The 26,759-nt window shown below is 43.4% G+C and overlaps 1 protein-coding gene and 1 pseudogene across 4 annotated transcripts in view; both read right to left on the bottom strand.

The window, feature by feature from the left end:
- Nucleotides 1–248: 248 nt before the first annotated feature.
- Nucleotides 249–26,759, bottom strand: part of dip2ba (DIP2 acetate--CoA ligase B (putative)a) — a 121,563-nt gene continuing 95,052 nt past the window's right edge. For 3 of the 4 annotated variants that reach the window (XM_089004809.1, XM_089004819.1, XM_089004828.1), the window contains 12 exons: nucleotides 26,408–26,529; nucleotides 26,200–26,311; nucleotides 24,130–24,239; nucleotides 21,181–21,311; nucleotides 20,954–21,122; nucleotides 14,478–14,648; nucleotides 14,327–14,388; nucleotides 13,316–13,373; nucleotides 13,164–13,238; nucleotides 11,571–11,745; nucleotides 7,287–7,410; nucleotides 4,048–5,058 (listed from right to left, as the gene is read on the bottom strand). In XM_089004809.1, the coding sequence (XP_088860935.1) occupies nucleotides 4,806–5,058; nucleotides 7,287–7,410; nucleotides 11,571–11,745; nucleotides 13,164–13,238; nucleotides 13,316–13,373; nucleotides 14,327–14,388; nucleotides 14,478–14,648; nucleotides 20,954–21,122; nucleotides 21,181–21,311; nucleotides 24,130–24,239; nucleotides 26,200–26,311; nucleotides 26,408–26,529 (1,562 nt within the window). In that variant the 3' untranslated portion in view covers nucleotides 4,048–4,805. Of the gene's footprint in view, nucleotides 811–4,047; nucleotides 5,059–7,286; nucleotides 7,411–11,570; nucleotides 11,746–13,163; nucleotides 13,239–13,315; nucleotides 13,374–14,326; nucleotides 14,389–14,477; nucleotides 14,649–20,953; nucleotides 21,123–21,180; nucleotides 21,312–24,129; nucleotides 24,240–26,199; nucleotides 26,312–26,407; nucleotides 26,530–26,759 lie in introns of those variants that run through there. The other variant, XR_016116050.1, reaches the window with a different exon arrangement.
- LOC148903545 (uncharacterized) lies at nucleotides 17,055–19,079 on the bottom strand (annotated as a pseudogene).

Below are 26,759 nucleotides of genomic sequence, written 5' to 3'. Positions count from 1 at the left end.
TAACTCACTTAGAAATGACATGTATTATTATTATTATTATTATTATTCATTTCCTTTCCTCCCCCACACTGAAATGCGAGTTAAGCATCGCTGTTTTGCACAATTACCAATATCCGGTTTCCATTCAGTGATCTTCATATTTTAATAATAATAATAATTATTATAATTATAATAATAATAATAAATGTCATTCCTAAGGGCCTTTCAAAACTCTCAAGGACACTTTACAGTCACAGGATAAAGTTTTTCTGTGGGTGAGCAGCGGCAGCCACACGCGCCTGCGTTCACTCATCCTGGAAGTAAGTCAAATAGATAGAAAGATAGCTAGCTAGCTAATACATAGCTATTAACCAGACAACTAATACTGTAGATAGACAGCTAGATATTTAGAGAGCTAATAGTTAATAGATAGCAAATAGATAGCAAGCTAGATAGCCAGATATCTAATAGCTAGCTAATGGACAGCAAATAGTTAGCTAGATACCCAGATAGCCAGCTAATTAATTTGTACATTTTAAGCTGGCATTGTTAGCGTTTTTTATCATTTCAAATCATGTACGGCATACTCCAACTTTTATACAGGACTAATCATTTGTAAGAGCAGCTATAAGCCAAGGTTGAAAAGCTATGAGATACATTTTCATCGCAGTGTACAGTGGGATTGACAAAATCAGAGTGGAAGAAATGCAGCTCTGGGGCCATTGTGCTTTTTTGTGCCTGTCATGGGCGGAAAGCTTGTTCAGCGGAAAGGTCGGTGCAATTAGACAACTGCCGTGGCTTGAATTGAAGAGGATTGACGTGGGACAGGAGCTGTGGGACAAGAACGGTGAAACAGTCTATTTTCGTCAATGGATGCTACCGCTGCGCGTTTGCTTTCAACATTTAGCATACGTGCACATTTCACTATGTCCCTGATCCACTGGTGAAAAGGATGCTTCCATCCTCTCCTCGTTCATCCAGAACTGCTTCATACGACAAAGAGGGTGCAGAAACTGCTGAAGATTGAATGGCCGTGTCTGTGTTGTCTTATGTTTCATGTTTTTTTTTTGTTCTTTTGACTTCAAGACGGCGTCGCGAGAGTGGCTGCCTTTCCAGCAGCTCATGTATTTTGTTTTTATATTTCTTCCTTTCTTCTTCATTTCATCACTTTGCTGCTGTGAAATGTCCATTTCTCCACTGCGAATTGAATCAAGGCTAATCCAATCCCACTTGATGTGCAGGACGGTCACGCGCAGGTCCTTTTTTCGGTCATAAACTTGTCGTGTTTCTGCAATTTGACTGTCTTTAATAAAGACAGTCTCTTCGGCCATAATTTTTGACATACAGTGATACCTTGGCTTACAAACTCAATTGGTTCCCTGACAGAGTGTGTAAGGTGAAAAGTGTGTATCCCAAAAATTAATTTCCCACAGGAAACCATTAAAATGAGAATAATCCGTTCCCAGGTCCCCATAAAAAATAATTTTTGACTTTGTAATTTTCTAATCCTTAAAACTATACAAAATATACCTTATTTTATGTATAATAAATGTGCTATGGTATTATAATTTAAGAAATAAACTGTACTGTATAATAAAGTCATTTTATTGACCTTTGTAATGGTTGTTGATGTCCGGTGGCCGGTTTCATCAGCATTAGACACTTGATGAGGAACGTTCTTTCTCCATCTTGAGGAATGGTCCCTTGTACGTGCTTTCTCTGCGATCATTTTACCGTGTTCCTCATCAATAGATGACAAAAACAAGTGGGCTGACATTTTCTTGTTAGGAGAATGGGCTATTTCGCGAATGACGCATCACATTGTGGCGCTCCGTGTGTATCCCGAAAAATAGTTTGTATGCCAAGATTAAATTCTCGTGAATTTAACGTTCGTAAACCAAAAAGTTTGTAAGCCAAGTGTTTCGTAAACCGAGGTATCACTGCACTGTATTCGTTGATATCAAGTATGCCATCTTGCCAAATATTTCAAAGCTATGTGAACTGAAATGGAAATGTGCTCAGATGAGACATCAACGGGAGACCCGTTGAAAAGACGCGCTTGTGATTGGACACACCAAACGTCAGCCATCAAGGTCCGCCACATACATGAAGATTACTAAAAAAAACTAATAAACAAACTAAAGTACATTTTCCTTGCCGCAGGATTTTTGACAAGATTTGATCACCGCACGCCTGAAATTAAACAACCACGTCAATCTTTTGTGAGCTGCCTGTTTTCCAAAATGTGTCGGTGAACGAGCCCTTTGAAACTTTGAACTGTTGTGACCTATCAGTGGAGCTCCTTTGCATAATTGCGTTCCCCCAATCGGTGTCTCCTCCCATGACCGGGTAGCTAGGCTGTCTGAAGATCCGCCGATTTTCAGTCACTGACAGACTGACTACTGTTGTCAAGCCCAAAAAAATGAGCGGGACAGCAGATGAGAATAAGATTCAGAATCTGTGTTAGTTCATTTTAAGTGGCAAGGTGGCACTTGGTCCACAAATTTCAGCAAAATGGCTCACACAGCGGGAAGGGATAAATTGTACATTTGTCCGCTGCATGCACCACATGTACAAATCTGCTATATACGAATTGACAAATGTCATTTGACGGCATGGTTTGAAAACCAAAACGATGCATTTACTGCTTGTTCACGAGGGCGCCCGCTTTTTTTTCTTTTGAAAAGAAAAAGCCACGAACCATCATGATCATAGCGTACGCGCGTCGTCCGAGGTCATGACGGTGTGACTGGATTGAGCCAGCAGTAAATAGGAGAGTGACAGATGCGCCTCACTTCCATGAGACAAGACCGCAAGAACGTGTTAACTCATCCACTGCCAGATATCAACAAAAATGTGTCCACTCCAGTGCCAGAGTTTTTGTCATTGTCACTCAAATTCCAGGACCCACAGAATATTTTTGTTCTTTTGACTTCAAGACGGCGCCGCGAGAGTGGCTGCCTTTCCAGCAGCTCCTATGTTTTGCTTTTCTACTTTCATTTCTTTCATAACTTTGCTGCTGTGAAATGTAAATTTCTCCACTGCGAGACTAATAAAGGCAAATCCAATCCAATCCATATTGCGTTTTAGGACTACATAAACATTCACTGCAGCGTAAGAAACATTAGTCTCTCTTCTTTCATCAGAGGAAAAGAATGAATTCCTAAATAATATGGGTCTGGAGTTATATGAGCTTGAAAAGGGGGCAACTGTCCAAAAGGCAAATGTGTCCACTCCAGTGGAAGGGTTTTTGTCATTGTCACTCGAATTCCAGGACCCATAAAATATGGAGTTTTCGGACTACATAATTATTCAATGCAGTGTTAGAAACCTTACACTCTCTTCTTTCATCAGAAATAAAGAGTTCATTTCTACCTTATTTGGTTCTGGAGTTATATGAGCTTGTAATGGGGGCAGCTGTCCAAAATACAACATAATATTCGGAAATTGAAGAGCATGACGTGGAGTTCCATTCCCAAATTTGTTCGGATTTTATTTTTTCTTGCTGGGGTGTCTATAAAGTGCTGGTCAGACCTCTGGCAAAACCTTAGGTTATCTTCTTTCACCAGAAGAAAAGAGTCAATTCCTAAGTTATATGGGTCTGGAGTTATATGACCTTGAAATTGGGGTGGGGGTCCAAAATACAATACAATACATCCGTATTGGTTTAGATAGCGCTTTAACAACAGCTGAAGTTGGAACAAAGCGCAATTTAAGGTAATTCCTAAATGATATGGGTCTGGAGTTATATCAGCTTGAAATGGGAGCAGATGTACAAAATACAATGAAATACATCCAAATTGGTTTCTATTGCGCTTTAACAACAGCTGAAGCGCTAATGAAGCGCTAACGTGGGAAAAAAGGGAAATGCTGCCCCCTTGTGGAAGGGGAAAAACATCAGCAGAGGTCTGGCCAGCGCTTTATAGGCACCCAAACAAACCAAAACTCAAAAAAAAATTCTGGAATGGCGCTCAACGTCATATTTTCAATTCCCCAATAAATTCGGGAATGGCAGTGAATGAGTTAATGTCAGCAGGGCAAAAATAAAAAAGGCAAAAACAAGTCAAATTGTGGAAGCTTGGGATATTTTGTGACCGGAATGTTCTTTCGATACCGGCACTTTGCTATAAATTGGGTGCAAGTGCTGAAACTATACATTTGAACGGCATTTAATATTGTCAATATCTGAGTGGGCGTGGTTTTAACACCCAGTGGGCGTGGCCTTACTCAAGGCTCTTTTGTGCAAGAATTGTGCAGGAACCCCCAGCCCCATTTTCACCCCCAATTTGTGCTGTCCAATGAAAACCCTGTTCAATTATTAAGTCAACATTGTGTGGGTTGTCTTTTTTGTTTTGTTTTTGTGGTGATGGGGACATAAAGTCGAGCAACTAAAAAGTCACAAAGCAATTTGCCCCCCACCACCACTTTTAACTTTCCTGACTGCAATTCAAGTGCATTTTCAGGCCTTTTTTTGTAACACCCGCTCCCCTACTGGCACATACCAGGACACTCCTCCTGCTGGTGGGAAGGAAGAGCGCGTCGTTCCCTTCAAGGCAAGCCGGAAAAGCGCAACCGCAACAGGAAGTGGTCTGAGGTGCGAGGACATAAAGTGCAAAAGGGGGGGAGGTCGCTCCAGTCGGTCAGCCTCGCTGCTATGGAGAGGTGGGGGCCCTTTATGAGGCCAGGGGAGGATAACAATTTAAAAAAAAGTTTACAAAAAGTCTGGATGGATTGTTGATATGAAAAGCGGCCATTAAGAAAGACGAACAATGACGGAGATGAAGGAAGCTCGCTTGGATTGCCCCCCCCCCCCCTGCCCACCAGGATCACATGTTATAGGCCACGTAGATGGGGTCCAGCTGGTCGGCCAGGAAGGAGTCACGCAGGTGCATCCGTTGCTTCTCCCCCCGAGAGTTGATGGGGATGACGCCGGGGTCCACGATGACCACCACGCCCACGATCAGGTGGTGCTCGTCCAGGACCACGTTGGTGACCAGGGGGACCAGGTCCAAAGCTTCCTGCTCGGAGCCGCTCAGCTCTGCCACCACTACCAGGAGGTTGGTCCACGTGAACACGGCGCTGAAGAAAATAAACGCGTGCCAGCCTCATGTCACACTTCAAATTCCCGTATGCAGTTTCACATTATCCTCCAAACGGGGATACAAATCGGTGCGTTTACTCAATAATAATAATAATACATTTGATTTCTAAGCGCCTTTCAAAACTCTTAAGGTCACTTTACAGTCACATGATAAGCTTTTCTGTGGGTGAGCAGCGGCAGCCACAGGCGCCAGCCTTCACTCAACCCCGAAGTAACTCAAATAGATAGAAAGCTGACTAGCTAGCTAATGGATAGCAAATAAATACTGAATAGATAGCCAGATAGGCAACAGCTAGCCAGCTTCCAGGCAGCTAGACAACTAATAGCTCCACAGCTAGTTAATGTATAGCTAATAAATAGCTAATAGATAGTCAGACAGCCAGCTAACAGGCAGCCAGCTAGACAGCTAATAGATATCCAGCTAGCTAATGGATAGCTAATACATTGTTAATAGTGCGCCAGATAGCCAACAGCTAGGCAGCTAACAGCCAGCCAGCTAGACAGCTAATAGCTAGGCAGCTAGCTAATGGATAGCTAATAAATAGCCAGATAGCCAACAGCCAGTCAGCGAACAGCCAGCCAGCTAGACAGCTAATAGCTAGCCAGCAAGATAGCTAAAAATATCTTTTTTTTCTCGCACATCCTCATAAGTACTTTTTGAATAGTGAGATGACTAGTCTATATGCCTGCCCCGCAGCAATGCAGACACTGAAAGAGCATTTTCACTTGTTAGTTTCTTATTTGCAGGTGAAAATGAATTATGATGGCGAATGCTATCAAAGAATAATTATGAGAGCAGAGTCACGGACTGGGTACCTGACAGCGAACTCAAAAAAAAAAAAAAAAAAACATTTGTGGGTGCTTTTGTTGTGAACAGAGATGAAAGTCCAAGATGGCGCCCGAGTAGGCAGCCATCATGTTTTGTTGCTTTTTTGTCTTGTTTGTGTTTTCTTTTGTCACTTTGTGTTATTGTGCATCATGTGGAACGGATACAGATTGCTTTATCAGCATTTTTGGCCACGACATTCATCAAGGGAGGAGACTCCGCTGAGCCGTTGCGCCTTTTCGGCAGCACCAATATGCCAGCACCGTTTTTGATTTGGGAGGAATGCCATGAAAACAAAGGAGCGCCGATGCGTATGTGGAAGCGTCACGGCTTGGAATTGAAGCGGATTGACGTGTTTATAGGGTATGTGAGACAATCTCTTTTCGTCAATGGGTGCTACAGCTTCGTGTTCGCTTTCAACATTTAGCTTGTAGCAGACATGCCCATTCTACCGTGATGTGTGATCCACTGGTGAAAAGGACACTATGATCCTCTCCTCTTTCATCGAGAACTGCTTCATACAACAAAGAGAGTGCAGAAAGTGTTTAAGATTGAATGACTGTCTGTGTTCCTTTACGCAGTGTCACATTATTTGTTTTGTTTCTGACTTCAAGATGGCTGTCACGTGAGTGGCAACCTTTACAGCAGCTCCTGTATTTTGTTTTTGCTGCTGTGAAATGTAAATTTCTCCACTGTGAGATGCATAAAGGCTCATCTAATCTAATCAAATCTTGGACTTCTTTCCTCAATTGCTCAACACTACGTTTGATGGGCACATTTAACTGATTCACTGGTGAAAAGGACGCTTTAATGCTCTTTTTCATCTAAAACTGCTTCATACAACAAAGTGCAGAAAGTGCTTAAGATTGAATGACTGTCTGTGTCTTTGTGTTGTCATATTATTGTATTATTCTGTTTTTGTTGTTGTTTTGACTTCAAGATGGCACCGCGAGAGTGGTTGCCTTTATCTGTTTAAAATTGCATTCACAGTTTAGTTTAATTTATGGTTTTATTGTTCTTTTAATTGTAAAGTGTCCTTCAGTGTTTTGAAAGGTGCTTGTAAAGTGAATGTTTTTCAAGATAAGGACATCAGATATCGATTGTGACAGATCTTTTAAAATTCATGATTGATGAAGTTTGGGTTACTTTAACACGTCTTGTGATGAAAATGTCTGCCAGTTGGTAATCGTAACTGGACGATGTGCTGCCCCCTTTGTTTACATTTTTCAGACTTGTACTAGTTTAAAAGTTTGTCTTCCTTTGTATTGATGTCGTGTTTGAAGTCCACCGCGACCTTGAATTCCAAACATTTGACTTGAAATGTGTCCTGTCAGGTGTACCGTGTTGACCTGCCGAGCGTGTACGGCGGTGGCGGCTCACCTCTCTGCGATGCTGCGGTGCGCCCGAGACACGGATGTCTCGATGTCGATGGGGTGGTAGCGTAAGCCTCTCAGCTCCAGCGTCTCATCCAGCGAGCCCACTACAAATAAGGCATCGTGGCGATCTGCAGCAGGAAAGCAAAAACGGCTCATTTTATGCACGAGGCAACTCAATGGGCAAACCAAAGAAAGCAAAAGTCGTTGATGAAAAAAAATGTTGATGAAGAAAAAGGAATACAAGGTCTCGGGATTTCAGACTTTTGAATTGAATTCAAACGCATCGATTTTAACTCCTGTCAGTAGCTGATTCCATTTGTGTGTTCAATCTTATATCATTTTGTTGTGGTGGGCTGTCATGGCCTGCAAGGCCTTCTCTGCTGGCCTAAAAATATCTAAATCACAGATGAATGTGAATATTTTGTCCCCAAATTGTTATGAAATAATTCCAATTTGTCGTTCAGCTTCCTTTCATTACTTCTCCTCTGTTGCGCTGCGTCTAGACGTGTATTTTCATATTTAAGCATTGAACCAATCACACTACAGCGATCATTTGTTACCATGGTCAGAAATCGACCTGCACGCCTGCATCAGTCCTGCAGGCCCCGGAGCATTAAATGTGTCGCTCTAACCAATCAGAGTTCGAGTTGGCAACACACGGCCTGCTTGAAGGCGCTGAAAACATCATTGGGTAGTCACATGATTGACTTGTTACAAAGCCAACCATAGTCTCACTAGCCTCTAGTGATAAGCGCATACTGGCCAGAGCTAGCACACGGTATCTGTAGCGAACTGCAAAAGCAAATATATGGTTGTGTTGATTAAATATTGGTTTTGTCAACCCACAATGGCTGAAGGAGGAAAATAACTGAATTTGGTTGCAGTTACTGTTGAAGCCATTCTCAAGACGAGCTTGGAAAATGGACATCTTTAAGAAAGCTTGGACAGCTCTGAAGCGAGCAAAAATAGCAAATAATACAGCAATTTTATGACGTTATCATGAATTCACATGTTGATAGTAAAAATTCAAAGTTTAACTCATACACTGCCATTAAAATTATGACATAGGGCGGTATTCCCAAATGTATTCAGGTTTGGGGTTTTCTTCCTGGAGTGGCGATAAAGTGCTGGTCATACCTCTGCCAATGTTTTTTCACTTCCACAAGGGGGCAGCATTCACATTTTTCCATGTTAGCGCTTTGTTAGTGCGATCCAATATGTATGAATTGTGTTGTATTTTGGACAGCCACCCTCATTTCAAGCTCATATAACTCCAGACCCATATCATTTAGGAATTTGACTCTCTTCTTTCATCAGAAAAAAACAAGTTAAGGTTTCTTACGCTGCATTGAATGGTTATGTAGTTCTAAAACTCAATATTCTGTGGGTCCTGCAGCTCGAGTGAAAATGACAAAAACCCTGGCACTGGAATAGACACATTGTTGCACATAGTCTGGCAGTGAATGATATGAGTATTTCTTAGGTTTCAAATCACTTCAAGTTATTATGGATTATGGGTTTGCCTTTATTAGTCTCGCAGTGGAGAAATTTACCTTTCACAGCAGCAAAGTGATGAAAGGAATGAAAGTAGAAAAACAAAATACATGAGCTGCTGCTGCTGCATGAGCAGCCACTCGCGCGGCGCCGTCTTGAAGTCAAAATATTTCCTGGACAACGGCACCCTTTAGTGGATGTGTGGTAATATCACACCACACTCGCAGCTGTGGATTGATTCAGACGTAGCACTACATGCACGGCCAACCACTGTTTAGTACAGTGATACCTCAGCTTACGAACGTAATTGGTTCCCAGAAGCTGTGTGTAAGGCGAAAAGTTCGTCTTCGGAACATTTATTTACCATAAGAAACCATTAAAATGTTCCTAATTTGTTCGCAGGTCCCCATAAAACATAATTTTCTATTAAATAAGCCTTAAAACTACACAAAATAATTTTTTGCATAAAGCGTCTCAAGGAGCTCTGGGTTGTACATCTTGGAAGTTGTGATATTGCAACAGCAACAGATGCAAGCAGACACACTAGAATACCTGGTTCCCTTGCTTGTCTTTTCATTTAAAATTTAACTGATGGCTAGTGCGGGTTATTTGTGATGGCTGATTCATGGGAATTTTAACCTCGCAGTCTACACTCTGCCTTTGAACTATCAAAGTTGAAACAAGTGCAAATTTCACTGTTTTCTATCCATTTTGTCACTCTCTCTCTGTCGTCTGCCTGTCTCTTTAAAGGACAATCGACGTCTCCGGACAAGTTGTGTCCATAATTTGTAAAATGGCTTCAAATGACTTCTGAGCGTACTTTACAAATACTCCACGGCATATAGCTATATTTTACGTTTTAAGACTCGCGCTGAATATTCAGGAAGGCTTATTGGTGACGAGTCCGTACGTGACGTCACTAAAGGACTGCCCTTTGATTGTAAAAAAGACGCATTGTAGCGGTCCTTCCATCACGTCAATGTATTTTGCTGTACTTGTTTGGTCTGGGGACCTCGTGTTGCACCCAAAAGCCGCCAGAAGGCCAGAAGAGGGCGTCCAAGCACCATATAAGGAATTTATCAGGCTGTGGAAGCGGCGGTGGCCACTGGAAGTCGCCATTTTGTGCCTCTTTTTTTTTGGGTGAGAGATTTTCCCCCAATGTTGCCTCAAAATGGCAATAATTCTTGTATTCGTGTATGTTTACACAAATTTCCAGCAGAAAATCAGCCCATTTTCAACAGAGCTTGTGCGCTATCTTGTGCATTTTCTGGGCGCTACATTGGAGTACAGATCTTCACCGGTTTCATCGCTTGCAGAAGGCTCAAACTTCGACGACGGCTTCTTCAATCGATTGCAAACATTTATGCTTTACTCTTCAGAACTATTTGAATCATATTCATCACTGGATGTGGAACAAGAAAGCATATTCTCCGAATCTGAAGCCATTGTTTTGATTCACAAGTAATGCAAGACGTATTGGCGTGGCGTGACGTCACGAACTGGGGGCGGGACTTTCTGAAAATGCCCAATTCGCAGCTCAATTTTTTGCATATTTTTGACACTTTAAGTCATTTTTATTGGTGTTTTGCATTTGACTAAAAATATCAGACTGCGTGTTTTGGGTATTTTAGATGCTATAAAACGTTTTGCTGGTGTCAGTTAAAAAACCAAAAAAGTGACGTCGGTTGTCCTTTAATATTTGAACCACCTCCCCTCACTGCTGCGTTCTTGACCAATCACGTGGCTTTAACCGAAGCCTGGGGGCAGAGAATAGAGGAGAAAAAAATGTCGGCAGCCATTTTCTTTTTGGGAGAATGGCTTCACTCCCTGTCTGTTACCCCCACCCCAATGCTGCGTTCTTGACCAATCACGTGGCTTTAACCGACGACTGGGGGCCGGGAATAGAGGACCAAAACAAGCCGGCTGCCATTTTCCTTTAGGAGAACGGGCTCGTTCGCGAACGACACATCACTCATTGTGGCAGCTCCCTGTGTATCCCGAAAAATAGTTCGTAGGGCAAGGTAAAATTTTCAGAAATTTTAAATTTGTAAACCGAAAAGTTCATAAGCCAAGGGGTTCGTAAACCAAGGTATCACAGTATAATAAATCTGATATTGTATTGTAATTAAATAAATAAATTGTACTAAATAATAAAGTAATTTTATTGACCTTTGTCATGGGAGTTTATTGTAGTTGCCTCTTGATGATATCCGAGTGAAGTTGCCGTGCTTACTCGGCGATAATAACCTAGCTCATACTGTCCCCTGCTAGCTGCTTTTCATTCATCCAAATCAACAGAAGTTTTTCAACCTCTTCTATTGCTTGAGACAGTTGCTTATACAATACGGAAACACCCTTAATAGCCTCCTTGTTCTTAAGAAGGGTAGCAATGGTCGACTTAGCGTAAAGGGACGCATGTGCACTCAAAGAAAGTGGGTGTGGAAAAATACTCCGCCAGCTACCGTGGCGCCGTGTGGTTTGGTTCGTCATGCTATGGGCCAAAACGGGCTACTTTTTCTTTTTAAGTTTGTGATCTAAAGCGTTCTTAAGCCGAGGTAGCACTGTACTTCATTACAGTCCAGAAAAAAAAAGTCTTACTGAAGTTGGAAATCCTCATTGCAATTGATCAAAAAGTCAATTTGGTTTTAAGAATTTGCTGATGTGATTAAAAACTTTGTCGACAATCTTGGACACAAAGTGAACTGTCTCAAACATTTATCCAGAGGTTCATTGACAGTCTGTGCATTCAGACGTGTTCTATTGAATTGGCGGTTGAAAAACAGGAGGAGCTAACCTCCACTGGCATCGAGGAGCTCGGTTCTCTTGATGAAGCCCAAGTAGCTCGTTTTGGCCCACAGCGTGTTAGGATCCCCAAAGCTGAGTCTGGTGTTGAAGTGGTCCGCCTGCAGACTCTCCTCGCCGTAGATGGTGTAGTAGCCGCTCGCACTGTGGGGACTGTTCACCCAGATCTACACACACATGCGCGTACATATAAGCCACACAAGGTTTTGACCCTTAAAGGACAACCGACACCTCCGGACAAGTGGCATGCATAATTTGTAAAATCACTTCAAATGACTTCTAGTGAGCGCATTTTATAAAGATTTCACCGCATATAGCTATATTTGGCGTTTTAAGACTCGCACTAAATATTCATGAAGTCTTGTTTTCGAGTTGATGACGATGCCATAAGTGACGTCACGGAGGGAACGTCCCTGACCGAGAAAGACACACACAATGCATTTTGGGTACTTTTTTTGTCTGAAAACACTGTTGATCGCAAAATTAGAAGGAAAACGACATAACACGATGGTGAATCGTTGTGTGTCGCAGCCAATTGCGGTAACACGCATCAAGAAGGTGTAAGTTTACACAAATTCTCAGTGGAAAAATCAGCCCATTTCCAACGGAGCTTGTGCGCCATCTTGTGCATTTTCTGGGTGCTACATTGGAGTACAGCTCTTCACCGGTTTCATCGCTTGCAGATGGCTCAAACTTCGACGACGGCTTCTTCAATCGATTGCAAACATTTATGCTTTACTCTTCAGAACTATTTGAATCATATTCATAACTGGATGAGTAACAAGGAAGCATATTCTCTGAATCTGAACCCTCTGAAGCCATTGTTTTGATTCTGGAGTAAGGCAGTTTGTGAAGCAGTGTGCTGGCGTGACGTCATGATCAAGGGGGCGGGACTTTCTGAATCTCGCCAGTTTCAAGCTCATTTTGTGGCAGTTTTGGGACACTTAGTCAAAGACGAAGTTTTCGCCTTACACACTCTTTCTGGGAACCAATTAAGTTCGAAGCTGAGGTATCGCTTCCAAGTCGAGTGTACGCTGGTGCGTTTTGGCAGCCGCTGCTCGCCCGCAGTAATTTTTAGCTTCTCTTAGCTTTTTATTATTTTATTTATGGTTTTATTTTTCTGTGTATTGTTCTTTTAATTGTAAAGTGTCCTTGAGTGTCCAGAAAAGCGCTTGAGAATTAAATGTATTATTATTATTATTATTATTATTATTATTATTATTATTATTATTATTATTATTATTAACATCCGGATTACTATGAAAAACTTATTTCATAAAGCAGTAACCAAGTTCACGAAACCAACAACAAATTATAACGTCAGCATGTCTCCAGCAAGGATCCATTTTGGAGGTCGACAGATTACCGCAATGACCATACACGAGGCGCACCAAAATTTAAGGCATGCTGTAAGCTTTTAGGAGAATGAGAGGCTTTTATAGTGCAGAAAAGATGGTACCCATAATGCATTTGGCAAAGAAGCGTGCATGGATGCTCAGTCAACAGATGGACAAACCTCAACTCGACCGCAGGAAAACAACATGGCGCAAGAGTTACATTTGTGCCATGGTGTCGAGTCACTGACCTCGCCGAGATGGGAGTCTCCCAGCGGTCCTCGCGTCTCTGGGTTGACAATGATGACTCGCACCCCTGGTAAAACCTTTAAGGAGAACATAATCATTGTTTTGCTGCAGCGTTTTGTGCCGCGGTGCCGATCCAGCAATACTCAACACTCACAGTGCCCGACTCCATGAGCGGAAGACTCTGCGGTGCCCCACGTTCCACCAGCCTCACTCTGAGGGACGCAGAAACATTTTCATGTGAGGAATGGGAAAAAAGGAGTGTTGAGCAATTGAGGAATGAAGTGCAAGATCAGATTAGATTAGGTGAGCCTTTATTCATCTCACAATGGAGAAATGGACATTTCACAGCAGCAAAAACAAAATATGGGAGCTGCTGTAAAGGTAGCCACTCACGCGGCCCATTTTGAAGTCAAAAACAAAACAAATGTGACACGACACAAAGGAACACAGACAGTCATTCAATCTGAAACACTTTCTTCACCCTCTTTGTTGTATGAAGCAGTTCTAGATGAAAGAGGAGAGGATTAAAGCATCCTTTTCACCAGTGTATCAGGGACTGGAATGTGCATGTCTGCTACAAGCTAAATGTTGAAAGCCAACACAAAGCTGTAGCATCCATTGACAAAAAGAGATTGTCTCACATCTCCTGTAATCACGTAAATCCGCTTCAATTCCGAGCCGCGATCATTCCGCATATGCATCGGCACTCTTTAGCTTGCAATTGAAACGGATTGACATGGGACAGGAGAGGGGAGACAATCTCTTTTCGTCAACATGTTGTTGATGAAAGCTTCCTGTTTGCGTTCAACATTTAGCTTGTAGCAGACATGCACTTTCCACCATGACGTCCCGGATCCACTGGTGAAAAGGACTCTTTGATCATCTCTTCCTTCATCTAGAACTGCTTCATGCAACAAAAAGGATGCAGAAAGTGCTTAAGATTGAATGAATGACTGTCTTTGTGTTGTCATATTTGTTATTTAGTTTTTTTGGTTCTTTTGATTTCAAGATGGCGCCGCGAGAGTGGCTGCCTTTACAGCAGTTCCTGTATTTTGTTTTTCTACTTATTCCTTTTGTTTACGGTTCCTTTTATCACTTTGCAGCTGCGAAATGTGAATTTCTCCACTGCCAGACTAACAAAGGCTAATCCAATCCAATCCATTACCTGTCATGACGTAAGGACTTCATGTCAACGTAGACGGTGGAGGGGTCCGGTCCAGCCGTGCCCTGAATAACCCCCAATAAAGCAAACATGCAAACAGCCGTTACTATGTCAAGCGTCAAGACATGAATGAAGCGAGAATCAAAATTCACACCTGCATGCCGACCGCCAGGTTCACCCTGGAGCCGAAAGCGGTGCTGACGGCTCGCGACGATAGGCCGACATCTTTGAAGAGTTTGGAGAAAGACTGCGTGAGAGCAAGTCGGGGCCGCTCTTCGGCGATCACCACGCAGCTGCGCACGCATGACAAGTTCACACCGCGCGCCTGGAAAACAGACACATGCACTCAGTGAAAGTCTTGTTATGGATTTAGGAGCTGTCAGACTAGTTTTCACCCCCTTTCTTTGAGTGCAGACGTGGTTTGTTATCGAGTGGAGTACTTTTGCTACTATGCAGGGATGAGAATGACTAAAAAGTCTGAAGAAAAGGCAGGGGCCGCACACGCACATATATACAGTGAGACCTCAACTTACAAACACCTTATCTTCCAAACTTTTCGTCTTACAAACGTCAAATTTATGAAAATTAAACCTTATAATAAGCACTATTTTCATAATACACACCCACCACGGCTGGCAGAGTGATCTTCAGCGGAAGTACACCACCGAACAGCACCAGAGGTTAAGTTACCAACAGTCCATATGGACTCTCCTTCCATAAGCCATCAACGACCATCAAAAAGGTAAATAAAACGTTATTTTACAGCACAGTTTATTTCTTTAATTACAGTCCTCATGTAATGCGCCTCTCTTTCCAAACAGCAATTCCCTTTGACCTTCAACCTCCAACGCCATTCCATCAAGCCATAAATGACCATCACAAATGTAAATAAAGGGTCTTTATGATACAATGCAGTGTATTTCTTTCATTACAATACAATAGCACATTTATTATACATAGAATAAGGTATGTGCTGTGTAGTTTTTTAGGCTTATTTAGTTGAAAAGTATATTTTATGGAAACCCGGGAACGGATTATTCCCATTTTAATGGTTTCCTATGGGAAAATTGTTTTTGAGATTCACACTTTTCGCCTTACACACTCTGTCTGGGAACCAATTAAGTTCATAAGTCTCACTGTATATATATATATATATATATACAGTAAAGTCTCGTTATATCGATATCGGATATATCGATAGTCCCGGTTATATCGATATTTTTTCGGACTCCCTTGAATATCGATATAACGAGACTTTACTGTATATATATATATATATATATATATATATATATATATAGCGGCTGGACAATAAATGGAATGACATGCCAGCTCAGACGTCGCCCGGCCAAACAAGGTCTGCGTTAGGTGCTGGGGAACCAGAGCACCTTGATGAAAAATGGGCTATTGGAACAAAGCGGAGATGGATGAGATGCAATAGCATGGCTCTGTTGGAATGCTACTACTCAAGCAACCCTAGTCAGAGGGGTTACATGCAGAGAATGGGGGCTGAATGGTTACTTCGAAACCCACAGTCACAGTTGACCACGAAACAACTAGTAGCTCAGTGTTCCAATATCCACAAACGGCAATTGCTATCACAACTTGAGATTGATGAGGTACAACACAAATTCCGAGGTGAAGGGCCCCAGGCTGCCACATCAGAGGAATAGTTTCAACCAGAGATTGGGAGGCAAGCCCCAATGAATGATGAAATTAGGAAGCCAGCCCCAATGAATGAAATGCTGAGCGAGGCAGCAACTGACCTGAGAGATAAGATCATGGCAAGAATGAAAACTGGGCAACTAAGAAACCGATTACAACGGCTCTGTGAAGTACCACCTGAAAGTCTCATGGAAACTGTGAATGCAGCACTGAGAACGATCCCGACCGGAACGATCACGGAAACCAATGAGCTGATATACGCCTTAGCATCAGTGATCCTAGAGATGCTTGGCTACAAGAGCAACCATGAGAGCCACAATATTCATTACCCACCATGGAAAAGACGGTTGGAGGCTAAGATCAAGGCGGCTCGGAAAGATGTGAGTCAATTGACGGAGACCCAGAGAGGTGGGAATAAAAGGCCAATACCCAAGAGGTACATGCAGATAACCATACCTGAAGCACTCGAAACTGCCAAACAAAGGCTACAGGCCTTGTCCAGTCGCCTAAAGAGGTACACGAAAGAGAATGAGGCCAGAAAAATAAACAGGCTGTTCGCAACACAACCTGTGAAAGTGTACGCTCGGTGGCAGGGTTCTAACAGCAGAGCAGACCCTCCAAGGCTGGAAACTGAAAGATACTGGAAAGGCATATGGGAGAAGGAGGTCGAACATAACAGCAGTGCACAATGGCTGGTGACTCTGAAAGAGGAGCACAGCAACCTCCTTGAACAGAACCCAGTTACCATCACAGCGGCAGATATACAAGAAAGGTATGAAATACTGGACGGCACCAGGCCCGGATATGGTCCACACCTACTGGCTAAAGAAACTCACAGCTCTCCACGAGCGCCTAGCAGCACAATTGAACCAGTTGCTTAATGATGGGACTCACCCAGGATGGCTAACCGAAGGGCGAACAATCCTGATCATGAAGGATTCCTCAAAGGGTGCAGTTCCTTCCAACTATCGGCCAGTAACCTGTCTCTCCAAAACATGGAAGCTCATGTCAGGCATCATTGATAGACAGATGGATCAATACATGAGCAAAGCAGCACAGAAAGGCGTTAGTAGAGATACTAGAGGTGCCAAACATCAGCTGCTGGTTGACAGAACAGTCGCACAAGACTGCAGGTCCCGACATACCAACCTGTGCACAGCCTGGATTGATTACAAGAAAGCATATGACTCGATGCCACACACATGGATCACTGAATGCTTGGAGTTGTATAAGGTCAACAGGACCCTGAGAGCCTTCGTTGCAAACTCGATGAGGATGTGGAAAACCACACTTGAAGCCCATGGCAAACCACTAACGCAAGTGTCCATCAAATGTGGCCTATACCAAGGTGAGCACTCTCCCCGCTACTGTTCTGCATAGGACTGAACCCCCTCAGCCAGATCGCCAAGAAATGGAGCTACGATCAGTCACCTCCTCTACATGGATGACATAAAGCTGTATGCTAAGAGCGAAAGGGACATGGACTCCCTGATCCACACAACCAGGATCTACAGCAGTGATATCGGAATGTCATTCGGGCTGGAGAAATGTAGTCGGATGGTGACTAAGAGGGGCAAGGTAGTCCACACTGAAGGGGTCTAGTGATTAAAAGACCAAAAACACCCAATGATTCTTTGGCACACTACTGCCGATGTGTCCCAAATTCACAACCTCCCATCCCTGAGGCACAGCTCCCACACCACTCGCAACATCAAGCTAATCTCATGTGAGGACCACCCATTGGCACAAATGGACAGAATAACATCACGTCCAGTGTTTCATGATTCTTCCTATAATTTTATATATGGTGACATATAAAAAAATCCTCGTCCCACCCCCCTTGGGTGGTGTCTGTCCCCCATTTAAGCTTGGGTCCTCTACCAGAGGCCAGGAAGCTGGAGGGTTCTGCGCAGTATCCGTTCCCAGCACTGCGTTTTTCTGGACCGATATATATCCGATGTTGTTGCCGGGATCTGTTGCAACCACTCGTCTAGTTTGGGGGTCACTGTCCCCAGTGCTCCAACCACCACAGGCACGACTGTTACCTTTACCTTCCAGGCTCTCTCCAGCTCCTCTTTGAGCCCTTGGTATTTCTCGATTTTCTCATGTTCCTTCTTTCTGATGTTTCCATCACTCGGGACCGCTACATCCATGACAGCGGCTTTCCTTTGCCCTTTATCTATGACCACGATATCTGGTTGGTCAGCCATTACCATCTTGTTAGTCTGTATCTGGAAGTCCCACAGGATCTTTGCTCGGTTATTCTCCATGACCTTGGGAGGTGTTTCCCCTTTTGATCTTGGGGTTTCCAGTCCATACACCGCACAGATGTTTCGGTAGACTATGCCAGCCACCTGGTTACGGTGCTCCATGTAGGCTTTCCCTGCCAGCATCTTACACCCTGCAGTTATGTGTTGGATTGTCTCAGGTACCTGGTGTGGCATATCCGTGCCTCTATGGCTCTGGTGTTCAGGGCCTGCTCTTGAGCAGCCAGGATGAGTGCCTCTGTGCTGTCCTTTAGGCCAGCCCTCTCTAGCCACTGATAGGACTTCTTGAGATCAGCCACTTCAGTGATGGTTTGGTGGTATATCCCGTGTAGGGGATTTTCTTCCAATGATTGTCCCTATTCCAGCACCTCATCCTCTGTTCCCCATTGTCTGAGACATTCCCTGAATACATCATCCGTTGGAGCCTTCTCTTTGATATATTCAAGGAGCTTGGATGTTTCATCCTGGACAGTGGCTCTCACGCACACTAGTCCCCGGCCTCCTTCCGTACGGCTTGTGTACAGTCTCAGGGTGCTGGATTTGGGATGGAACCCTCCATGCATGGTGAGGAGTTTTTGGGTCTTAACATTCGTGGTCTGAATCTCTTCCTTTGGCAACCTCATTATTCCTTCAGGGTATCTGATCACTGGCAGGGCATAGCTGTTTATTGCCCGAGTCTTGTTCTTGCCATTGAGCTGGCTTCTTAGGACGTGCCTCACCCGCTGGAGGTATTTGGTCATAGCCGCTTTCCTTGTTGCTAGTTCGAGGTTGCTATTGGCCTGTGGTATACCGGGGTATTTGTAGCTGTTTTCAATGTCTGCCATTGGCTTGAAGTGTGGTTTTCCACATCCTCATCGAATTTGCAACAAAGGCTCTCAGGGTCCTGTTGACCTTATACAACTCCAAACATTCAGTGATCCATGTGTATGGCATCGAGTCATATGCTTTCTTGTAATCAATCCAGGCTGTGCACAGGTTGGTATGTCGGGACCTGCAGTCTTGTGCGACTGTTCTGTCAACCAGCAGCTGATGTTTGGCACCTCTAGTATCTCTACCAATGCCTTTCTGTACTTTGCTCATGTATTGATCCATGTGTCCGCTTATCTTAGCCGCAATGATGCCCGACATGAGCTTCCATATTGTGGAGAGACAGGGTATTGGCCGATAGTTGGAAGGAACTGCACCCTTTGAGGAATCCTTCATGATCAGGATTGTTCGCCCTTCGGTTAGTCATCCTGGGTGAGTCTCATCCATCAGCAACTGGTTCATTTGTGCTGCTAGGCGCTCATGGAGTGTTGTAAGTTTCTTTCGCCAGTAGGTGTGTACCATCCAGTTTTTCATACCTGTGACTCTTTGTTGTATGTCTGCCACTGCGATGGTAACAGGGTTCTGTTCAGGGTGGTTGCTGTACTCCTCTTTCAGAGTCACCAGCCATTGTGCACTGCTGTTATGTGTGACCTCCTTCTCCCATATGTATGGTTATCTGCATGTACCTCTTGGGTATTGGCCTTTTATTCACACCTCTCTGGGTCTCCGAGCCGGTCCGTTTCCGAGCGGCCTAAATCTTAGCCTCCAACCGTCATTTCCATGGTGGCTAACGAATCTCGTGGCTCTCACAGTTACTCACCTCGGAATTTGTGTTGTACCTCATCAATCTCAAGTTGTGATAGCAATTGCCGTTTGTGGATATTGGAACACTGAGCTACTAGTTGTTTCGTGGTCAACCGTGACTGTGGGTTTCGAAGTAACCATTCAGCCCCCATTCTCTGCATGCTACCCCTCTGACTATGGTTCCTTGAGTAGTAGCATTCCAACAGAGCCATGTTATCGCATCACGTCCATCTCCGCTTTGTTCCAGTAGCCCATTTTTCATCAAGGTGCTCTGGTTCCCCAGCACCTGACGCAGACCTTGTTTGGCCGGGCGACGTCTGAGCCGACATGTCATCCAATTTATTGTCTCTCATCACTTTGACTTTACGCAGCATTGAACGTTTAGTCCTCAAACTCAATATTCTGTGGGTCCTCAAATTTCAGTGACAATGACAAAAACCCTGGCACAGGCGTGGACACATTTTTGCACATCGTCTGTGAGTGAATGAGTTAAAAGCCGCCTGAAAACTCACTTGTACTCTTTGGCATTCGACTCAGCATGATTCAGACTTGATCTTAGTTTTGCTTTTTACTATCTGTGTGACTGCTTCATTTCCTGTATAGGATAGTTGTCCATGTTAAGCACTTGAGAGTTTCGAAAGGCGCTCATAAAAGCGTCTTTCAAAGCTCTCAAGGTCACTTTAAAGTCACAGGATAAGTTTTTTTTGTGGGTGAGCAGCGGCAGCCACACGCGCCATTATTCACTCAACCCGGAATAACTCAAATAGATAGAAAGCTAGATAGCTAATAGATAGCTAATAACTAGCTAGCTGGCCAATAAATTGCTAGCTAGGTAGCGAGCTAAATAGCGAGCTCAGCACAGTCTGCTCCATGATGAATGTTGTGGCCAAAAATGCTAACTAACAAAAAATGTTAGCCTGTGGTTATTTATTCAACACAGGGTAGCTCCGTTCTCCTCTACCTTCCCATTTCAGTTCCTTTCAGAATTTGTATTCTTTTTATTCACTCGACAAATCGCAAATGGTCGATTTATTTATCAGCGCAAACACATGATGATTATTATGAGGTGTTTTGCGGGAAGTCCAACCTTGAGCAGCTCTGTCTGGGTCCCGAGGCCTTTGGTGCAGAGCTCCATGACCGAATAGGAGCAGAAGGTGTCTCGGATCTTGTACTGACTGAGTGTGCTCAGCCACAGAGGAAGCGAGCTCTCTAGCTCCAAGGGAGGTATCAGGATGGACTGGTGACCTGAGTAAACACTACCCCAACACAACAATGGCGTTGCTTGTTGTCGTTGTTAGAACCTTCTAGACATACCTGGAGAGGCACCACAGAACGAAACCCAGGCCGCAGTAGGGGTCCAGACAGATGGCGATTTGGCGGGAGGAGTAGAGTTCACACTGCAGCTTGATTGAACGACACAGAGTGCTGACTGCGGCGTGGGACATCTAATAGCAAAATGACAACAAACGCATTGTTACGGGTGATGTACAAGCAAAACATTTGGCAACAATTCAGCCACATATAGTGTGACCTTGAAGTTTGAGCATGTTGCAAATACAGGTAACATTCGAGTTACGACCGGGTTCCGTTCCAACAAAACGGTCGTAAGTCAAAAGGTCGTAAGTCGAAATCCATTCAAAATGGCCGTTTGCATGACAGGATAGTATATGATGTCAATCTGTTGTTTTTAAGCAACATTTTCTATTGAAGACTATTATATACCAAACGAGTGGAGTGGTCCATCGATGATCTTTGGAAGAAGTACAGATGACGGCTGAAGAAACCTTTTCATCGATTATATACCAAACTGTTTACATTTCATTTATAAATGTTATACTTAACTTTTAGTGTCGTTTTTATAATTTTATATTTCATATTGTCAATTTTTATTACTATATAACTGTACCCGTAATGTATACAAAACTGTTTACTGTACAGTTACTGGACATTTATATATTTTAGACTTACCTTTTAGTGTCATTTGTATCATTTGTAATTTCATATTAGCAATTTCTATTTTATATGTAGATTTCTATGGTGGGTTAAAGAAAACACTTATACGTAAAGAATACCGCTGTTGAAAAATGGCTCTCCCTGCTAACGGCCAGAAGAGGTTGCCCGATACACATGCTCGGACTCAGGCGGACGCCAAAGGAAAAAAAATCAGTGTACAGTACTACAGGAGACGCTATCTGCACTGGATGACTACTGTATTGAGTGTAGTTACGCAGTAGATTGCTGTGCAAGTGTGTGACATGCTGGCTGGCCAAAATTGTAATATGCGTTGCCGTTTGCTTGCGCGTTGCAGTGACAGGCAGTCGTGGTCGTAAGTACGGGTGGTTGTAAATGGCGCCGGTCGTTACTTGGATGTTACCTCTACTCAGCCAACCACCATCCAGTTGACTTGGGAAACAACATATCCAATTGACACCAAGTCTATTTGAAACCGAAATTATTACAACCTACTCTTAAATATTTTGGATTTTGATGGATCTGAAACATTTTTGTCAGGAATGACATGAATGCATAGCTATGGAGTGCAAGATGTGAACGTAATTCCAGAACACCGTGTGGGTTAATGAAATTGCTTTTCTAAAAGGTTTCTGGAACGGATCAAAAACCGAGGTATGACTGACTGCATTGTCAACACAGCACTATATACATTACAGTGATACCTCGGTTTTCGACCATAATCCGTACCCAAAACCTGTTTGAAAACAAATTTGTTCGAAAACCGAATCAACACTTCCCATTATAATCCATGTAAAAAATCGTTCCATGTGTATAAAACAACTTTTAACTATTTTACAGCATAAACTATACACATATAATAAAATACATTTGTAAAATACTATAAAACAAACTGTAATATGTTTTACTTTTACCAATTTTAAAATCAACATTGACATTGGAACATAAACCATCTCTGTCTGTCTGTCTGTCTGTCAAGGGTCATGTTGGCACCTATTGCAGCTGTCTCTGGGCAGTAGGCGGGGGACATCTTGCATCAGTTGCTAGCCAATCACATGGCACACTAACTTTTCAAACCATCCTCCGCTTGCATTCAGGTGCGCTCAGTTTGGTTGAGAATTGAATTTCGGTCATATACCGGGGCATAAAAAACCCAGAGATTTTTGGTTGAAAACCAAATTGGACGACAACCGAGACGTTCGACAACACAGGTTTGACTGTATCACACAATTATTTAGCTCCTCTACAATATCAAGAATGTACAGTGGTACCTCGGTTCTCGAACGCCTCACTGTTCGAACAAATCAGTGTTCGAACAAAATATTCGAGATATTCTTGCTTCGGCGTTCAAACATCAATCGGTGTTCGAATGCCAATACGACGCGTGAGTGCGTACGCGAGGGTGGGGAGCTGAGCGGCACATGGGTGTATCGCTCTCTCCGTGACCAACTGTTGTCGCTAGCGGACGTGCTGCGTTTTGCTCTAGCGTTTAATATAGGTGTACGAAGAGTTTTAGCCCCTATTCATGCCTCCAAAGAAAGTAAGTGCTGCTTAAAGTGACAAAAGAAAAGTAGTGCGTACAACTATTGCATTTAAGAAAGAAATAATCGCAAAATATGAAGGAGGTGTGCGAGTGTCTGATCTGGCGAGGGAATACAGCATGGCGATCAGTACGATATTAAAGAATAAGGAGGCTGTGAAATCTAGTCATGTTGCTGTGGGAGTGAGAGCAAGTGTCATTGGATAGATATTTTAAGAGAAAAGAACATCCTGTAGCCGAGTCATCCGCTGTCACGTTCCGAGCCACAGTGACGGCAGCTGACTCGTCGGAACGTAGTGGAATGTTTGGGATCCCAAAGCAGACACGTACTACCCAAGCAGAAAACACAGCGAGTAAGAAGGCAGGGGAGTTATCCGACCCGCTTACTACGCCAAAAAGCAAATGGCACACGAGGGTGCAAAATTACGCAATCTCGGAAGATGACATAAATTTACGGGACGCAGGGAAAATACCTCGGACCGGATACACTCGCGCATCGAAGGAAGAATCCAGGTACGGTGGCGAGTTGAGGCAATCATCCGGCATTGGCGAGGTGATCGCGAACCGTATAAATGCCCCGTGTCCGTGATTAGAGAATGACAGCGGGTGGAGAACGCCCCCCCCGTCAACTCGCAAGTGACAGGAGCAAAGAGTGTTTGAAAAAAATCGCTTTTCGAACAGGGTCCCGGAATGAATTATGGTCGAGAACCGAGGTACCACTGTATTTTCATTCAAAGTATGCCAATCGTTACCTTTACTCCAGTTAACATGCCGGTGGTAGACACACTGAAGTCCAGGTAAGCCAACAACTCTGCTGTAGGGGGCTTATAGATCTGCAGTGGTCGCTTTTTGGGGAGGTCATCTAAGAGGAGAAAGCTTTTATTTAAAATAAAACATTTATTTGCAATATGTTGTGGGAACTGTTGGCCTACAAAAAAGTACAAATCAATAATTTTGTTTGATATTGGATGAAAAAAGGACTTGGATTGAAATGGACACTGTGATGAAACAGAGAACATCTGCCCCCCCCCCCCCCCCCCCCCCCCCCCCCAATTAACTCATTGACTGCCAGACGATGTGCAAAAATGTGTCCACTCCAGTGCCAGGGTTTTTGTCATCATCACTCGAATTCCAGAACCTACAGAATATTGAGTTTGAGCACGACATAAACATTCAATACAGCGTTAGAAACCTTAGTCTCTCTTCTTTCTTCATAAAATTCCTTAGTTAATTCCTAAATGATATAGGTCTGGAGTTATATGAGCTTGAAATAAGGGCGGCTGTCCAAAATACAACACAATATTTGGGAATTGAAAAGCATCATGTGGAGCCATTGCCAAATGTCGCCAAATAATTAGCATATTTGACAATAAAGCTGACTTTGACTTGACTTTGATTTGCTCGGGTTTTGATTTTTATCGCGGGGTGCCGATAAAGCGCTGGTCAGACCTCTGGCAAAAACCTAGACTCATTTGTTTCATAGGAAAAAAAAAGAATTACAGTAAAGTCTCGTTATATCAATATCGGATATATCGATAGTCCCGGTTATATAGATACTATTTCTATGCACGCACGGAGAAAATTACATGCAGACAGGGTCGGATATATCGATAGTCCCTGTTATATCGATATTTTTTCGGACTCCCTTGAATATCGATATAACGAGACTTTACTGTAATTCCGAAATGTTATGGGTCTGGTGTTATATGAGCTTAAAATGGGGGCGGCTGTACAAAATACAATACATACATATTGGTTTATATAGCGCTTTAACAACAGCTGCATTAGAACAACGCGCTAACATGGACAAAAGGCAAATGCTGCCCCCTAGTGGAAGGAAAAAAACAAGAAACCTTCGTGTTTGCTTTCAACATTTAGCTTGTAGTAGATGTTCCAGGAGGATTTTCCGCGCCCTAGTTTGGATTCTTGCAGTGTGCAAGTCCTCCAGAGTGGGTAGGGCGGTGCCAATGATTTTTTCCGCCGTCCTTTTTCCGACGGCGGAAAAAATCATTGGCACCGCCCTACCCACTCTGGAGGACTTGCACACTGCAAGAATCCAAACTAGGGCGCGGAAAATCCTACTGGACCCGCCGCACCCTGCCCACCACCTTTTCCAGCTACTCCCCTCAGGCAGGCGCTACCGATCCATGCGCACCAAATCCAGCAGACATTTAAACAGCTTCTTCCCCCAAGCCATTAACTCTTTGAACTCTTTCAACAGTAGCCAAAATGGAACTGTATAGTGCAACTTAGCAGTTTTTTTTTATGACGATACTAGTGCAGTGTGTTCTACCGGAAACAAATTCCTTGTGTGTTCTACATACTTGGCAATAAATATGATTCTGATTCTGATGTGCACATTCCACAATGCCGCCCCTGATCCACTGCTGAAAAGGATGCTTTGATCCTCTCCTCTTTCATCTAGAACTGCTTCATGTAATCATAAAGAGGTTACCGCAAGTCCTGAAGAATGAATGACTCTCTGTGTCTTTTGTGTTGTGTTGTCATATTATTTTGTTATTTTTGAGCTTGAAATGGGGACAGCTCTACAAAATACAATACATATTGGTTTATGTAACGCTTTAACAACAGATGAAGCTGGAGCAAAGCCCTATCATGGAAAGAAGGGAAATGCTGCCCCCTTGTGGAAAAGAAAAAAACATTGTGAGAGGCCATGACCAGTGCTTTATCGGCACCCAAGCATGAAAAACCAAAACCCAAACCATTTCAGGAATGGCCCTCTGTCATATTTTCAATTCCCCAATAAATTTGTGACTGATTGTTTTATTTTTATTTTTAAATCTGTAATCCAAAGAGCCCACCCGTGTCGATAATGGTGGGCCATGTTTTGACATTGACGCTGGCAGCGGCTTCCCGTGACCTGAGGATCCTCATGAGTGGCTGAGTGGTCAGGATGCAGGCGGCTTTGCTCACCTGGAAAACACAGCAAGCCATTCACCGGAAAAGTCAAACAAAATAAGAGCTGGTGATCAAATATGTTTCGGGACCAAGATTGCAGCACACACTTACGTCAATGATCATGCGGACTGTGGGGAGGGTGGCAGCCAGATTTTGTGGGTGGGGTGGCCTCACTGTCACAGGGATGACGCCGGCATAAAGGCAACCATAGAAGGCAGCTATCAGGTCAATGCCTGCATGCAGAAGGGAGACTCAATGAGGGTTTTAACATTATACAGACAATAATATGTAACGTAAAATTCAGTGTATAAGGCACAATGAATAGTGTATTTTCAAATTTCTCCATATACAGGTAACATCTGAGTTATGACCGGGCTCCGTTCCGATAAAATGGTCATAAGTCAAACGAGTGTAAGTCGAAAGGATAGTATACGATTGTCAATATGTTGTTTTTAAGCAATGT

Source organism: Hippocampus bargibanti, linkage group LG01 (assembly GCF_051943395.1).
Source record: "Hippocampus bargibanti isolate YZ-2025 linkage group LG01, ASM5194339v1, whole genome shotgun sequence".
NCBI classification, from domain to species: Eukaryota; Metazoa; Chordata; class Actinopteri; order Syngnathiformes; family Syngnathidae; genus Hippocampus; species Hippocampus bargibanti.
The sequence above is the reverse complement of the archived record's forward strand: the minus strand, read 5'-3'. Positions and strand labels throughout refer to the sequence as shown.